Consider the following 18,194-nt stretch of genomic DNA (forward strand, 5'->3'; position numbering starts at 1 on the left):
CCATATCGATACAGTATGCTTCTTATCGACGTATCGCTGCTCTGTTATAGAGGTATTGTGTATTTTTATTCGCACGATTGGATGACGCAGTCCCCATGTAGCCGACAGGTATCAGTGTAGAGGATATAATATTAGCGGAGATAAGATTAGGAACTCTGTTATCATTTCGCATGTGTACTATCGCGGGTACATAGGGACCTTGGCACGATGGCTTGACATTATCGGCAGGAATGGCCGTACACTGTAGATTAGATATCTGCCGAAACAGCTATTCAACAAGTTCTGTCATATGATTTGGTCTAAGATTGGGACCGTTTGGCTTGTATTGCTATTCATTTGATTTGTTTGGACGTTTGAAGCCTTTGACTTTCGGGTGCTTTCAGATTATTTAACTGAATTGATAGCGATTGCTCGTTTGTTGGATGATCGTAAGAGTACATAAACACATGCATTATGAAAGGCACACCATACTGGTTAAGCGTAAATGTCTCGGTCACAACCCGGGTAGACGAGAATATTTAAATCATATCTCAAATCTAACACTTTTTGCTGTCATAGTTCGATGTGATTTTGATGAGTTATTCAAAAATATGATGAATATCGCACGAATAGCTCAAAGTGATATGATATCAGTTTTTGTTCTTGTCGAAATAGCTGAAAATTTCTACATAAGAACAAGTTTAGCTCTTCTGCACGAAATGGAACACATACACCCATAGAGATGGCTCAATGTTAATGAAATGCCATGTGCCCCTTCTGAGCTGTGGAAACGAAGAACCGTATGCTCTTATTATCTAGTTATTTACAACAGCGAGCCACAGTTGAGTAATAAGCATTGCCGCCTGTGAATCCTAAGGTCGAAGGTTCGATGCTGGATGCTGACATATTTTTTAATTTTTTTTCTAGAAAAAGGTGACAAATCTTGTCTGCTATTGTTTTAATCTTGTAATATCTTAACGAGCTATTATTGAGTAGTTCACCATATGGTTATTAGATTTTGTTATTATTTCTGTTTTTTTACCTCTTATATCAATCAAAACAATATCAGTTTTTGCTCTTCAGTAATTAACTCAATCATAACTGAATATGCTATTCATCAGATGTTTTCACCTACTCGGGAATGCATCACAAGATTTAGGAACCATTGTAAGGTTTCGAGATTTACAATATTTGCATTCTTATTTGCTACCTGCTTTAAGAATGTATCACCATATAAACATTAACTCCACCTGATTGCGTTTGTGGTTTGAGTCATACGTTGTGCTGATAAGTGGTGCCTAACTCGAATAAAATATGAATACCTGTAATTGAGAATTGTACCAGCTAGATATCATATAAGGCCATAAAGCAGAAAACTTTATACGATGGTATTCAGCCAGATCATGTTGAAGACATCTGTTCGATTCCCGATCGTTTTAGGATTGTTTTTTGCAATGAAAGTTATTTGACTCTCATGAACGTTAAGTATCTTCGTGCCTATCACTCGATATATCGTATACCAATACATAATCCAGCATTTTACAAGCGCTAATGGCCGCCAGAATTTTGCTCCCTTTCTGGTAGGGATCAGCCGATTTGACGTTTGACTTGTGTCGCCTGGCAGCTGATCGATAAGATCGAACATCAATCTTATCGATCAACTGCCAAACGACACAAGCCAGAAGTTAAATCGGCTTATCCCTACCAGAAAGTGAAGAAAATTCTGGCGGTCATTAGCGCTCGTAAAATGCTGGATAGTCTTTCGCTGGTACGAATATCGATTGCTATTGTGTCACTCAAAAACAACCTTTTTCTGTGAGACCAGAGGCACGTTTGGCAAGTGTTGGACGCGGCCTAGAATGGAGGACTGCAGCCACGTACTGAGTGTTGTGCCGAAGAATTGATGATTCAGTATTGTTCGTGCAGTTGAAAATCGGAATTTTTGATACGCGAAAATCGATGTTTCTCCTAGACCTAAACCGTGTGTCGGACGTACGTCGGACACAGTGCGCTGGATAGAGGGCCAGGTCCGCTGTCCAGCGCACTACGTCCGACGTTAGGTTTGACGTATGTATTTTGAGAAAATTCGATTGTCGGGTGTGGGGAAACTTCGGGTTTCAACCGCGACGACAATACTATCACAGGTAACAGATGTTTAAATTAGAATAAAATTTAACTCTAAACATGTGAATTCTTCTTTAGTTATTTTTTACAGTAATCAATATATAGCTGAAGATTTTAATGTCAATCGATTTATTTTATTAGTATCAACTAAAAACAACCAATGAACGTCGCATACTGTTTCCATCTATACAAAGAATTGCTGCAGTAACTGCTATCTGAAAGGGGTTGTTTGTGTTTGCCATTTGCACTCAAGCGATATGAATGCGATCGTTGCACCATCTTTAAATGGTTACCAGTTAGGTATCCTTATTGCAATGCCGATTGAAATCTAGATTGAAATGGTTTGCTTGCATACATTTCGTATGCTAGCATAAATTTCTGTTATCTGTAGTTCTAATATGATTGTAATATATTGCTAAATAAATGACTTTTTTTTTTGGAAAAAAGACATACATAAGTATATTATTATTTGTTGTTACAGGCAGTGCTTTTGACTAAACTCCTGGAATTCTGAAATGATTTTTGAAAAAGGATGGAGTTTTCGGTTTAAATATTTTTTTAGGCATTGAAAACTCAAACGAGTTCACAAATTCGGGTTGATTGAACAAGAAATACCAATGAATAGAACGAACGAGAAGAATGACGCCAACATTTAAATGCTATTGACTCAACAGATGCGGTATAGGCTGGCAAGAGCAGGAGAGAATCGTATTAACAGCACGGGCACAGAGAAACAGACGTAACACTTAGAACAAATTTCATTGAAAAACATCGTCATCAAAACATAACCGCCCAATGCTAAACGTACTGTGCTTGGCCGGCCCATCACCAGGTGGCAGTAGTGAGCCAACGTCAAACAAGAGCAAAAACGACGTCAGTGCAGCGAGTGGTCAATAGGCCGTCCCTATTTTTGCAAATGTTGGAAATGTTAAAAGTTCAATATTGTAAAACGATCGTTTTAGCGAAAAACCATCATGCCAAACTTTGAAGTCCTTATCTCAAGGCCAAGATGTCGCCCACGGGGCCTAAAGTTCTCAAAAAATGTGTGGAATCAGAAAATTCATAAAATTCTTCCGACGAAAAAAATACACCATTATACTGAAATCGGTGATTTTAGGACCCTAAAGGGCCAAAAATGTGCTTATAATTGCGATACCTTTTTTCGTTTTTGAGTTATTGACAAAAAACTACCTAAAATTAACATTTTGACATTTTTTTGAGATCCCTAAAGAAACCTGCCATATTTTGTCTGATAACTCAAAACCGAAAGAAGATATCGCAATTCTGAGCACATTTTTTGTCCTTTAGGCTTTAGGGTCCCAAAATCACCGATTTTAGTAGGAAAAGGGTATTTTTCGTCAAAAAATCATGAATTTTCTGACCCCATACCTATAATAAGTTCTCAAAAATTACCGTCTTCCCTCGTTGGTTTGACCGCATCTTGGGGCAAGACACTGTGCTGGAGAGTACATTTTCCTTCACAGAGTTGCTCAGAATTTCTGCGGATTGCTCCCGTTTATCGCAAAATCAAAACATTATTGCCCGATATCTCGCTTTTTCGATGCCCACAGGATTACTAGAAGTTCAAATTAAAAAATGAATCCCGTTGGTTTGCATGAGGTGTCGTTCAAACCAACGGGTGTAGATGGTATTATGCGTTGCGCGAAAATTTGAACGCGCAAGCGCCCATACATCTCCGCCTGTAAGAAAAATCATTTCGGTGTTTTCGGCGCAGTATTCCTTGGCCAATAGGACAAATCGGTGAAGTACTAGATTTGAAGTAATGAGCTGAATTTTAGTATGGTGAGAAGGTCAATTCTCCGTTTCTGCACTGAAATGGTGCAAAATGCGTGGGTATTATCACAGACAAACAGACGTAACACTCTGATGATTCCCATCGTACATCAATTTAACGGTCTATTCAAAAATTTGATAGTTGGCCAACTGACCATCCGTGGCGCTCGCATCGTTTTTGCTCGAGTTTGACGTTTGCCCACTACCGCCATCTAGTTGATGGTCGGCCGAACTCAGTCCTTTTAGCATTGGGCGAACATGTTGCCGTGACTATGATGTGAATCGAAAAATATTCGAAGTGTTACGTCTGTTTGTCTGTGGTATTATCATTCCTTGCTTAATTTGATGCTGTTTGAGCAAAACTTTGGGCAACAGTGTTGTTGTTTTCTCCATTTCTTGCAACATAAACAACATAGTTATCCAAAGTTTTGCTCAAACAGCATCAAATTAGGCAACGAATCATAATACCCTCGCTTTTTGTACAATTTCATTGCAGAAACAGAGAACAGAGCTTCTCACCATACTAAAATTCAGCTCATTACTACAAATCTAGTACTACACCGAACGTGCCCCATTCGCGCACTTATTGTAAAAGACACCATAACGGTTAAACATACCAGCGGAGGTCTATTAGCGATTTTGCACCTTTTTCGCTCTCTATTTTCTTGCAACGGGTAATAACTTCCCAAGTAACCAAAAGTTCAGATAAGAGGGTACTTTATAAGCTAAGCAGCTTGTTGAGGTTGCTCTTTAGCCTTCTAAGCAGCTTCATTTTTAAGTAATTTCGGAACTTGATTGTTCACATAAGGAAGTCGTATAGCCCTCTAAGCAGCTTCTGACGGAACTTCCTCAAAACGAATGTGAAAACAAAAATGTACTTTTCAGATTCACCACAACTTGTTGCTGCTTGTATTATTGAAAAACATGCTCAAAACTTACTTTACATACTTATTCACTTATGCATATGGCACTCCTATGTAGATTTTGAACCGGGACCTCCTGAATGATAACTGCCGTCATACCGCTGCGCTGCTACAGATACACAATAAAGAGAGTTAACTTCGCTACTGTACAAGCACAGACAAACAGACGTAACACTTCGAATATTTTTCGATTCACATCATAGTCACGGCAACATGTTCGCCCAATGCTAAAAGGACTGAGTTCGGCCGACCATCAACTAGATGGCGGTAGTGGGCAAACGTCAAACTCGAGCAAAAACGATGCGAGCGCCACGGATGGTCAGTTGGCCAACTATCAAATTTTTGAATAGACCGTTAAATTGATGTACGATGGGAATCATCAGAGTGTTACGTCTGTTTGTCTGTGATACAAGTGTGCAAACCTAGATATCGACAGAGGATTTATTCAAGTCGATTTTCATCCGCTTTGCACGTCATCGTAATTGTGGTGTCGGGGTAGAGTGTAGGGCACTAACGCAGCGACTACCGGTTCGAATCTGGTGAGCATCATATATTTTTTTCATTTGCACTTCATATTCATTGATTTCCCGAATAAAATGGTATTATACGGCTATTATACAGCATATCATTTTCCGATGATTTATGCTATCATAAACTGGATCATAAATCAATGACACCAACAATCATATCAATGATTGCAGTAAACATTTTTGAGGTTTCAATGATAGACCGAATGGGTTGTTAAGTATCGTTACCATTCAAAAATGCCTTTTTTCACGAACAAAAATTTCGAGAAATCATTCATGCTACAATCAGTTTATGATTATTTTAATGATACAACGAATAATCAAAATAAAGAGGAAATATTTCACCAAATCTGTTTTACCGACCAAAAATGTTGATACACCCCTGCGGCTTCTCGCCGGATTCTGTCAAATTTATCTACCGTTCAGTGAATCATTGTTTGCTTTTCGCATTTTTTTTGTAGTTTTGGGATTCGAACGGTGTTTTTTTGGTGTTTCTCCGTAGTTCTGCGCGCGTGCTATGTGCTAGACCACTGCTGAAGAGTGCTCGCGGGTGCCTCAAATCCAATAATGTTCTTAGTGGCTGAGCAGATGGAAAATAACTTACAGGAGCACTCCGAAAGAACATTGTCCAAGGATGCATAGTGGATTCAAGGGCTTCCACCTGATTTTGCCTCCATAAGGCAGGTAAGTTTGTAAATGCAATCCGACGGTATTTGCAACCTACGAACCAGGACTCCCGTAATGAGGTTTAGACTGCGAGCGCGGAAGTGATGGCTTGTGGTGTCAATAGCGAATCAGCATTTTGTGCCTGTGGGTGTTTTCTATCAACAACTGTCGGATTACTGTGCTGAAAATAAAGTAGCAAACGCAAATCAAGGAGAAATATGGTTTTTGTACTTGATTTTCTGTGATATTTAATTATTAAAAATTATTCATGAATTTTTCAATGTATCGTTATTATAAGTTTTATGATACATGAAAAATCCTGAAAAGTTGTAAATTTTCAGCACAAATAATTAAATCATATTACAATTATTACATGTATAGTCATCATTCCACCAATAGGTATCGTATAATATGAACGATACCACGAACTGTATTTTTCTATGCGGGTTGTTGAATTTAATTTATTGCTTTTTTTGCACCGTATTCGACCCCCTGCAGAAATTTTTTGTCACACCACAATATGTTCCCACCAGTTTCAGCATACATTGGTTCGTTTCGCTGCTAGAAATTTTAAGCGTCGGTTACACTTTTTGGGTGGTGCATGGAATAATCGGTTTGTTTACTTGCTACTTTCTTTGGTGTTTGACGTGTGAACAAATATTTTAGACGATTGAACATTTTCACGGTAATCTAAAAAGCAAAGCAAGATGCAATAATTGTCTAAGATAAAAATTTGCTTGTAATGCTGTTTTTTGCCAAAATGACAAAAATAAATCCTTAGAACTTCAAGCTGCTTTCAAGTTCCACGAAGTTCAGATAAAGTTCCGAATGGAACTTTCTGGCTGCTTAAGAGGCTAACAATGAGCCTTGCTGGAACTTATGTTCGAAGTTCCAGCAAGGCTCACTGTTAGCCTCTTAAGCAGCTTGAAAGTTCCGTTCGGAACTTTATCTGCACTTTGTGGAACTTGAAAGTGCATTTTGTCATGGGAAGCGGAACTTTTGGTTACTTGGGTTTAGGCCCGCAGGGGGACCACTTAAGTGCCCCACACAATGCATACGTTTGCGTGTGCGTGACAGTAATTTGACACATTTCCCATGGGAAAACTGTAAAAAAACGCAAACCTCGACGGAACGGACGCTATGTGTTCCAGGCTTTAGCCTTGAGATACGGACATCAAATTTTGGCATGTTTTTTTAGCTAAAACGATCGTTTTGCAATATTGAACTTTTATTTAACATTCCCAACTTTTGCAAAAATAGGGACAGCCTAGTGGTCAATCGACCTACTACCGAAAATTTGAATCAACCGTTGAAAAGGTGATCGATGGGAAGCGAGCGGAGAGTGACGTCTGTTTCTCTTTGGCACGGGTATTTCCTCTCTCTCTCTCGGCACGGGTATTTATCTACCGCAGAAAAAAACAGCAGCATCGAGAGAGTGCGATTGCTGAAGCGCAGGAAAGCATGGTTCGGAACGATATTCGCAGGTTTTATGCAACTGTCAATGTTGCTTGTAGAAGCTAAAGCTTGATACTAGAATCACAGACAAACAGACGTATTACTTGGAACCTTGCTTGGAACAAATTTGTGATTAAAATCATGGTCACAAAAGTATAATCGCCCAATGCTAATTACGCTGTTTCACAAATCCGATGAGTACTCGGTTACAGAAGTTACACAGATTTGTGTACTACTATAGATCAGCCTCACCGCTGTGTCAAATGTACATAGTTACTTTTCCGGCTCTAGCGCTGGCATGAAAACAAAATTAACAATTTTTTTTGCACTGATCGATTCCTGATAATGCATGTCATCATTCAGAGAAAAATAATTATGAACTTAGCTCCCATACCAGCGCTAGAGCCAGAATAGTAACTGTGTACATTTGACACAGGGGTGGAGGCTGATCTAGTAGTACACAAATCTGTGTACATTGTACACAAGCCTGTGCTGTTTCGTTTTAGGGTGTAGATGGCGGAAGTGAGCAAACGTCAAACAGGAGCAAAATCGATGCGAGCGCCATGAGCGAGAGATTTGCGAACTACAGAATATTTGAATAGTCCGTTTAAAAGGGAAGCAATGGGAAGTTGGTAGAGTGAGACGTCTGTTTGCCTGTGATAGAGATATTGTCCAGGTTTATGCCCTGAAGTCTACACCTTGAGTTCTCACATGCACGTTCTCCTCCTTGGGCTAGTATTGCGTTAGAGCTTTGTAGGAGATGTCTTTTTTGGCCATCTCGTCTTGTTCCTGGTTCGCTGACAATCGAAAACCGTCAGAGGGCTCACCTGGAGCTGCGGCTGCAGGACAGTTGTTGGGGGGAAAGCACCACCCTAATAGAAAAATATGATACAACGTGCTTAACAACCCTTTCGGGCTATCATTTTCATCATACACGGAAAGGTACAATCATTCACCTAATCGCCAGTGTATAATACATTTTTATTAGGGCAGTTCCAGCTTCTCTCGGGTACCTAACCGCACCACAGTCGCGCACAGAAGACAAACCCACGTTCTGACAAACGACCGTACCGAAACTTACTCTCCCGTCACCAAAGCCACTTTTCAGAGTTTTACAAACCACGCGTTTGGAATTTAAACTATTTTAATTTATTAATAGCCTAGTTACAGAATAGTAGTTTACGCAACAAGGTGCAGAATGATGATTTTTACAGCACGAGTCGTACATTTATTCAACGAGGCTTGCCGAGTTGGATAATTACGATGAGTGCTGTAAAAATCGAGTTCTGCACCGAGTTGCGTACAACGTTTTTTGCAACTTCATAAATTACCACTTGAGGATAGTTTTTAACAAAACGTTTTCATCAGACTGCACACTGATGTTCATAGCCTTGTTTAAGAAAATCTGATCATAGCAGGTTTTACTGTGTAGTTGTCACAATTTTTCAAACTTGCGTCCAGAAAGCATCAATAAGTTGATCAAAACTGAAAACAGTGCTGTAATGGTTCATTACGCAACGCAAATCAGCGCTGTTAATTTGGTGTGGGAAAGTAGTCCTTTTCCTGTCAGATTTGCGTGAGGTAAAATGGCCCATAGGGCACTGCAAGATATTCTTTCCTTCTCTTTCACTCTCACAGAAATTTTGTAAACAACAAGGCCAAGAAACGTCAAAATCCCATACAAAATCAAAACAATGCAGTACCCTATTACGATGAGAAGTTACAAAAAATGTCTTTACAATTCAATTTCGTTATTCTAATCATCGGAAATGTGCGTGCTGTCCACACGAGAAAATTTTCACTTCTTCTGAAAAATTCAAATTTGAACCTCGCGATGCGGTTCGTTAGTTGCCAAGGCGACCCGTTCGCGTGGTCGCGACGATTGGGTCGACGTCGGGCGTCGGCAGCGCCCTAGGTGTCGCAATGTTCGCAACACGCCTCCTTCTTCGACACCAAGTTCAGCATCATCATTTCTCCGGTCCTGTTGTATCGGATGCTTTTTTTATGTTTATATTTTTTCTGTGTATTTTAACTTAAGCTAAAACTACACTACGAACATCGGATGCTTTTAACATTAACGTCCAGCGGCGAGGGTCGAGTTTATACGAACTTCCGGTGTTAACACCTTGCTCCCCACGAACCACGTGACCGCTAGAACGCGCGCGCTGCTCCGGCTGACTTGCGCGCCAAATCTAAACCCAGCTGTCGTATTTCATCCCCGGGCGCTCAAACAAAAGATGCCATCTAGGCCACGAATCAGCTGTCATCAGACTGCAAGAAAACTGCTTGCCGCAGCGCCATCTCCCTTTTCGTGCAATTTTTCCCCGACACTACAGTTTGACAGGTCGCGCATTCTCTTCGCGGAGGCATCAAAATCAAAACTTTTGTGTGCGGCAGGAAAAAAGTTGTTTCTTTCCGAAAAAATTGCTCACGTTTCGGTAGGAAAAGTTGCGGATTCGCCACGGGACGGTGAGTTTTTGTCGATTCCGGTGAGGCAGTTGCAATCGATCGCCGGCAGGTATCGGAAATCGTCGGAACGCAGTTTCGCTGCCGTCGTCGTGCGTGTGTGCGATTGGATCCCCTTTCTGCGGTGGGGTAGCGGAAGAACCAAACGCTGGGGCGATTTGTTTTCGTTTTCTTCGGGGTCGGGAAGCTGCGTGATCATATGAAGTGTGCGTACGAATTGCCGCGTTAAAGATTTAGTTATTTTACCCGTGAAGAAGAACCATCCAGTGTCCGGAAAGTAATTGTGTAGCAGGAAGTAGTTTCCGGCCGGTAGCTGGAGCCGAGGAGTGAAAAGTGCGGATTTGTTTACATTCCTTTCGGAAAGTGAAGCTGTTGTGCAAGCTTCCCGCTTTAATTGGCCTTGAAATAGTGCTCCCGTTGTGGAAGATCGTGTAAGCGAAGGAGCTCCACCAATGGTCAGCTAGCGCTGATGAGAGCACATAGCCGTACTTCAAGTTATAATGAGTGCAATTATTTGAGAAGCTGTGAAAAACAAAAGAATCGGCAAAGCAGGAAAAGTAAACGAAAAAATGTCCAAAACGACAACGCTGTCAGTGACTGCTACGGCGGCAGCTGCTGAGAGGAAAAGTAGCAGTAAAAGCAGTGGAGGGGGAGGAAATGCTGCGTCGGGAGAGTTCGATGTTCCGGCATTTGAACAGAAGCTGAAGGAGCTCAAGGACACACAGGATAGTATACAGCAGCTTTCGGCGTGGTGTCTGCAGAGGCGGGCGCATCACAAGAAGATCGTGACCAGCTGGCTGAATATACTGAAGCAAGGTAAGACATTCCGGTTGTTATGTTTGGCACGTACACTTGATCCTATGGTGATTTCCTCTGCTGTTGGACGCTAGTCAAGTTGAGTTGATTGACTAGTGCAGTACCGATACGTCATTTTTAGAAGCTGACTTTGTATCTGGGTATCTGGGTTCGATTACTGACCGGACCTGAAACGTTTTTAGTTAATGAAAGTTTCCCTTATCACCTTGGACATGAAATAAGATCGTGCTTGCCTATATTGTATTGTATAACTCAATTTAGTGGAGTCCCCTGGGCTTGGATTATATCTTCCAGGGAGCTTTGATTTCAGACAAGTGGCCGATGTGCTTTGCAGCTTTGCAGTAATGATTGGAATAGCTGAATGTATAATCAATGGCAAACAATTCTGTTAAAATCAGATCTTCAAGTCATCTGATATAGTTATACTGATCATGATGCTGCATAGTATATTGAACATTTGTCAAAGTCATTTATGTGCCGGGAAAATATAATTCCAAGTTGGTGAGAATATTACAAACTGAGGGAGGGTAATAGGCCCAGTCAGACCCCTGAATGGGCAATGTTGGTTAGTGTATGGGAATGCCATTGAAGGTTTGTAATATTCTCCGAGGCTTTCGAAATCCAACAGGGCGCGTCCCCGGGTTGCGGATGGGGGGAAAAGGGAGATTTTTCACATTTGTACTGTAATCAGCCAATGTGATATTATTTCCTATGGTGTTGTAGTGCAAATGAATGATCTCATTCTATGGGAATTCGAACCTTGTAATGTATTGTTTACTAACTTAAATTTTCTAAGCTTGACAAAGTTTTAAAGACAAACATGAGATGAGAGAATTGCCTAATAGTAAAGTCACATCAGCAAAGGTTTTACATATGCAAATGCTACCCATGGGGTCATGTCTAGCATTTAAGTGGACGCTATTTACACCGACTTGAAGGCAGCGTTCGATTAAATTGACCACGGAATACTTCTACGAAAGTTATCTCGCCTCGGTACCGCTTCGCATTTGGTGTCTTGGTTGGAGTCATACCTTACAGGACGAGAGCTTCGAGTGAAGATCGACGGCTATGTATCATCATCATTTTCCAACAAGTCCGGAGTTCCGCAAGGAAGCAATCTTGGACCGTTGCTTTTCATTATTTTCTTCAATGATGCTGCTTTGGTTTTGGACGAAGGATTGAAACTGATCTATGCGGATGACCTGAAGCTGTATATTGTGGTGCGTTGTATAAATGATTGCAGACATCTTCAGAACTCGCTGACACTTTTCGCAGATTGGTGCCGTAGAAATAAGCTGACTATAAGAGTGGAAAAATGTCAGGTGATTACTTTCCACCGCACAGTACAGCCGATTGATTTTTGATATCATATTGAAGGAGATCCCCTGAGCAGAGTGACTAGTGTGACAGACCTAGGCGTTCGTTTGGATACTAAAATGACTTTCGGTCTTCATCGCTCTGAAATAGTATCGAAGGCATCGCGTCAGTTAGGCTTCATTTACAAAATAGCCAAGGATTTTTCTGACCCGCATTGTAGGAAATCTCTTTACTGTGCACTAGTACGCCCAATTTTGGAAAATGCCTCCGTCGTATGGCATCCGTACCAAGTCACGTGGAGCCTAAGAATTGAACGAATTCAGAGACGGTTCATCCGTTTAGCCTTGAGAAGTTTGCCTTGGAGAGATCCTGATAACTTGCCACCCTATCCAGACAGATGCCTGCTACTAGGGTTGGAGACCTTGGAGCGACGGCGAAAAGTACAGCAGTCGCTACTTGTAGCTAAACTACTTAATAGTGAAATCGATGCTCCAGCGTTGCTTTCTTCATTAAACTTCCGTGTTCCGACCATACATCTTCGAAATTCGACGTTATTGCAACCAACTTTCCACCGGACCGTGTATGGCTACAACGAGCCCTTCTCAGCGTGTATTCGTGCTTTCACAAATGTGGAGGAATTCTTCGTTTTTAATGAACCGACAAGAATTTTCGCCAATCGTATAAAATCTGTGTTAAATGTCGTTTAAATGTATGTATGTAATATTAATTAATTTTATTCATTAAGACTAACATGTCAGATGAATTATTTAAAATACAAATACAAATACAAATATGTATGGCAATGACTGGTTCTTACCTAGAAGGGGTACTAAAAGACCACGCGGACAATTCGATCAAAGGCTTAATTGGGAATAATATATTTTCCAGAACTGAAAGGACATTTTTTCCGGGGTGACTGGCGAGTCGGAGAGGGTAGAAGTTTCCGTTTGTTATAATTGGCAAAATAAACAATCGGGCGCTTTTTCTTCCTATGACTTGCTTGGTATTTTGTGGATTTTTGTTTTTTTTTATTGGTTTTGGAAGGTATGCGATTCACTATTGAGCCTTAAAATTATTTTGCATCTGAATAGCATTGATATTGTCCCTGGGCTTGGATTATATCTTCCAGGAAGCTTTGATTTCAGGCATGTGGTCGATGGCCTTTGCAGTAATGATTAGAATAGCTGAATGTATAATCAATGGCAAACAATTCTGTAAGAATCAGATCTCCAAGTCATCTGATATAGTTATACTGATCATGACGCTGCATAGTATATCGAACATTTGTCGAAGTCATTTATGTGCCGGGAAAATATAATTCCAAGTTGGAGAGAATATTACAAACTGAGGGAGGGTAATAGGCCCAATCAGACCCCTGAATGGGCATTGTGGGTTAGTGTATGGGAATGCCATTGAAGGTTTGTAATATTCTCCGAGGCTTTCGAAATCCAACAGGGCGCGTCCCCGGGTTGCGGATAGGGGGAAAAGGGAGATTTTTCGCATTTGTACTGTAGTCAGCCAATGTGATAATATCTTCTATGGTGTTGTAGTGCGAATGAATGATCTCATTCTATGGGAATTCGAACCTTGTAATGTATTGTTTATTAACTCCAATTTTCTAAGCTTGACAAGGTTTTGAAGACAAACATGTGATGAGAGAATTGCCTAATAGGAAAGTCACATCAGCAAAGCTTTTACATATGCAAATGCTATCCATGGGGTCATGTCTAGCATTTAATATGTATGGCAATGACTGATTCTTACCTAGCAGGGGTACTACAAGACCACGCGGACAATTCGATTAAAGGCTTAATTGGGGATAATATATTTTCCAGAACTGAAGGGACATTTTTTCCGGGGTGACTGGCGAGTCGGAGAGGGTAGAAGTTTCCGTTTGTTATAATTGACAAAATAAACAATCGGACGCTTTTTCTTTCTTTGACTTGCTTGGTATTTTGTGGATTATTGTTTTTTGGTTTTGGAAGCTATGCGATTCACTATTGAGCATTAAAATTTATTTTGCATCTGAATAGCATTGATATTGTCAAGTCTGTACCAACACCCTAATCCCACACCAAATACTCTTTTCCTATCCCATGGCGTTTATGTGGTCAGCAAAGACTATTCAGCCATTACCCCTCCTTATCATCGGCTTTGGACTGACTTGCGCTCTCATTGACCCACCAAATGCTGCAAAATGAAAATGAAAATGAAAGTTCGATTCAACTATAAGTTAGGTTAAAAAGCGAAGACAAACTTATATCAGAAGTCGTTTCAGTGTCCGGTCCTGTCCTTATGTTAAAAATGACAAAGATAAATCGCATTTAATTCGGTTGTTGTACAAGGCAATTTCACATGAGAGAAGAAGAGAAAAAATAGTGTTGAACTCATCCACTGATTTACGGTAATCTGGCCTGCGTCTTTCCGGGTTGACCTAGCCCACCATATATCTTGGATATGCAGTCCTTAGGACACCTGGTTTACCACTTTATTTAAACATTTTATTGACTTTAAATAGATGTTTCAACTTATTCACTTTTTTCTCTTTCATTTTCTTTGCAACAAAAATGTCACGAACATCAACGAAACAAAGCACGGAAAAAATCATAAATTGAATAAATAATTAAAAATGCACAGAAAAAGATTGTTTCGGAATACAGTCGGGACCCGCTGGTTGGGGGTTTAATAGTTGGGTGACTTTTTAGTTGGGTCTCCGTTAGTTGAGCTGTCAGCCAACTAAAAAGCACCTGCATGTCATAATTCAATGTCAAACTGAAAATGACAACCAATGTGTAATTCCGAGGGGCGACCAAATGAGTTTTTTGGTTTCTTGAACATTACTGATAATCGAGAAGAATTTCTCATTCATTTTTCTTTAAAAAAAACAATATGTATGATTACCTCGAAACAAATGCAAAACATCGACAATATTTATTTTGTCGATCATTGAAAGCGTTTTGTACTTGCACTTTGGACCAGGTGGTTTCATAATCATCTGTATTTTCACTTCACCGACTAAAATGGATGAAGATAATTAATTCTCGTATTGGTCATATATGTATCTTTCATAACGTATCAGTTTGGCTCTAAATGTGAAAATAATTGAAAAATTTACAAAATTTTACTTTTTACTTCCAACCTAAACATGATAAAAAAAAACAATGCGCACGCCCCTTGTGCTGCCGTCACTGCACCCAACTAATGAATCGAATTCGTTGGTTGGGTGGAGGTTGTGGCTCAACGAGCGAATTCCGACTGAGAGAATGGTTTAAACGTAAGAAAAACAGTATAATATATTGTTACATAAAGATCGGATGTAAATGTATAGTAGCTACCAATGTGCAAAGCTTTTAGCGAACCTTTTCATTACAATACACTATATTGTAGCTGGTACAGTGTATGGTACAGGAATGGTTTTCACCAAATACCCTATGGTTAGTTTTTATCCGGGTATCTAAACGGAAACTTTTTATCGAATTTCAAAAGCTAATTTAACAGGTTCGTACTGGACAACCAAGAGGAATCCCAGATTCTTTTTGGAGAATTTCTAGAAGTAAGCCCTTGTGGGCACGTGAATATAGTTCCAAGGAGGAATTCCAAGAGATTCAGAGGAAATTCATGGAGGGTTGAACAGTTCCTGGTTGAACTAACAAAAATCCAAAATAAATTCTTGTTGAATCCCTAGAGGAACTCCTGATGGATTTTCCGCGGGTGCTGCTGTAAGAATTTCTAGATGATCTTCCCAGAAGCTAAATAGACATTTCGTTTGCAATTCGAACACAGGATTTGATTCAATAGGCAAAAGATAATTTACTTTCACTGAATCTTACGCTGCTTTGAAATCAATGAACAGATAGTAAGGCTGCAAGGTACTCTTCCAAAATTTGTCTAGGATTTACTCTCACGAAACCTAGCCTGATATTCGCCGACGAAAGATTCCTCACGAGATCTCAAAATGTTGATCAGGATACGCAACTTGTACGACGAATTTAAAAGGATTATCACTCTGTAATTAACACACTCTAGTTTGTGCCCTTTCTTGTAGATTAGGTATATCAAGCCTTCAAAGCAACGGGTAGGTTATTCGTCATCCTCCCACATCTTTATAAGAATATGGAGGATTCCTGCAGCTGTTCGGTTCCGCGCTTAAAAAGTTCAATCGGGATCTTTTTTTCCCTTCTAAACCATAGGGGGATAATCGGCTCAACAGACACCCTAACAGGAAGGTTAGGGTATAGTGTAGGGCTGAGGCCGTCTTCTACAACAAAAGTAAAAGCCAGGACTACTCTCTCCTCGTACCCACTAAACCATTCCTATGGTCGCCAAACCCTACGTCTCTCCGGAACTACCAAGAAGGTATTGCTTCAGAGAGGGGCTAGTGCACATCGCACCCTCAAGGTTAGCTGCGTAGCCTAGCAGCAACGAACATCGATGACTCGCTCTGGAGAGTCCATCACGGTAACATGCTTGCGCTTAGCCAGTTTCCCGAGTGGTCCTCGCCACTCCCTTTGTCCTCGGAAGGCGGGCAACGTCAACCCCGCCCGCGCCCAACTGCTTTGCAGACATCAAGAACTGATGCCCACTTGCAACCCGATCTGACCTGCTGAAGGCAAGGGTATCTCTACTCTTCAGGCCCTATCAGCTGCACCAGAAGGTTGCTGACAGCAGGGTCTCCACCTGCCCCGACCCTTGCCTGGGCCCCCTTTCCAACCGCGGGCTCGGATCCAACCCAGTAGACCGACGCCACGACAGCATCGCTACCGGGACTACCTCTCCGCGGCCACTTAATCGCTGTAAGGGTCGATCTCGACCGCAGGGCACTGGTATGGCCTACGAAGCCGACTCCGAACCCCTGGATCACCTCTTGTACTGCATCTGGACTAGTCATTCACCGAGTCCACGCGCCACCACCTCTGTAGCTCCCAGACGATATGGGTGATAGCCGTTGAAACGGCGTTCCAGCCAAACTCATCCCTACACATCCTCTGGACCAAGTTGTCCGGATTTGTGTCCTCCCCGCATGTGGCAAGCATGCGGTCACGCATTGTGCGAAAACGCGGGCACACGAACAAAACGTGTTCCGCCGTTTCCTCTAAACCATTGCACACTGGGCATTCGGGAGAATCCGCATGCCCGAAACGGTGTAGATTCTGTCGGAAGCAACCATGACCTGTAAGGACCTGTGTCAGGTGGAACGTAACTTCCCCATGGCGCCTATTAATCCAACTATCTACCCTCGGTATCAACCTATGGGTCCACCTTCCTTTGGTGGAACTGTCCCACGCGCGCTGCCATTTGACCATAGAGGCCATCCTGGCAGTCTTGCGTATGCCTCTTGTGCCGCGCATTTCATGGTTCCACTGCTTGGATGTCATCAACTGTATTTTCCTATTTATAGTTACACCTTCATTATTACCATTTAACGAATCATCGAAGTCTTTTTGATATGACTGCTATCGTTGTTTTGTTTGTCAGCAAATTTCCTTCCTGATCATTGTACATGGCGGGTATTGGCGCAGTCTTGTACCGCACACTATTGACAGTTGCATAAAACCTCAAAGGACCAGAGCTGTTCTGGAGTACAAAGAAACTAGAATAAATCAGGCCCGAGAAAAAATCGGGAGACATCTGGGCTACGTAAGGGCTACGTAAATGTTTCAGAATAGGAAAGACAATGTAATAAATGGAAAATCCGGGCCAACAAAGGACCAGATAAGTTAATAAAACAACGAGTGAATAATAAAAAGTCCTCAAATACTGAATACTAATCATACCTGTTTTATATTTATAAAAATTAATCCAACATCAAATTCATTCAAATCAATATTCATCATGATAAGGCAGCAACGCGAATCCTTTGTCGAAGATTTATTAAAGAAAAAAATCTAATGTAGCACTTATACAAGAGCCGTGAGCTCATAAAAACCAGGCAGGGAGGGAAGTTAATATACGATGAAAATATCATAAAACCTCGTACAGCCTTACACATAAAAGGAAGAACAAAATTTGTACCTTTGACACAGTTCATTACCAAAGATTTTATTGCAGTTCAAATGGAGATACCCACTACCCGAGGAAAAACTGAAGCGTACATAGCTTCAGCCTACTTTCCAGGAGATGTGGACTC

The 18,194-nt window shown here is 41.1% G+C and overlaps 1 protein-coding gene across 4 annotated transcripts in view; it reads left to right on the plus strand.

Annotated features, from left to right (window-relative positions):
- Window positions 1–9,783: 9,783 nt before the first annotated feature.
- Window positions 9,784–18,194, plus strand: part of LOC109408144 (uncharacterized) — a 31,549-nt gene continuing 23,138 nt past the window's right edge. For all 4 annotated transcript variants that reach the window (XM_029873558.2, XM_029873562.2, XM_029873561.2 and 1 more), the window contains exon 1: window positions 9,784–10,750. In XM_029873558.2, coding sequence (XP_029729418.2) covers window positions 10,504–10,750 — 247 coding nt within the window. In that variant the 5' untranslated portion in view covers window positions 9,784–10,503. The remainder of the gene's footprint in view (window positions 10,751–18,194) is intronic.

This window comes from Aedes albopictus, chromosome 2, assembly GCF_035046485.1.
Source record: "Aedes albopictus strain Foshan chromosome 2, AalbF5, whole genome shotgun sequence".
NCBI lineage: Eukaryota > Metazoa > Arthropoda > Insecta > Diptera > Culicidae > Aedes > Aedes albopictus.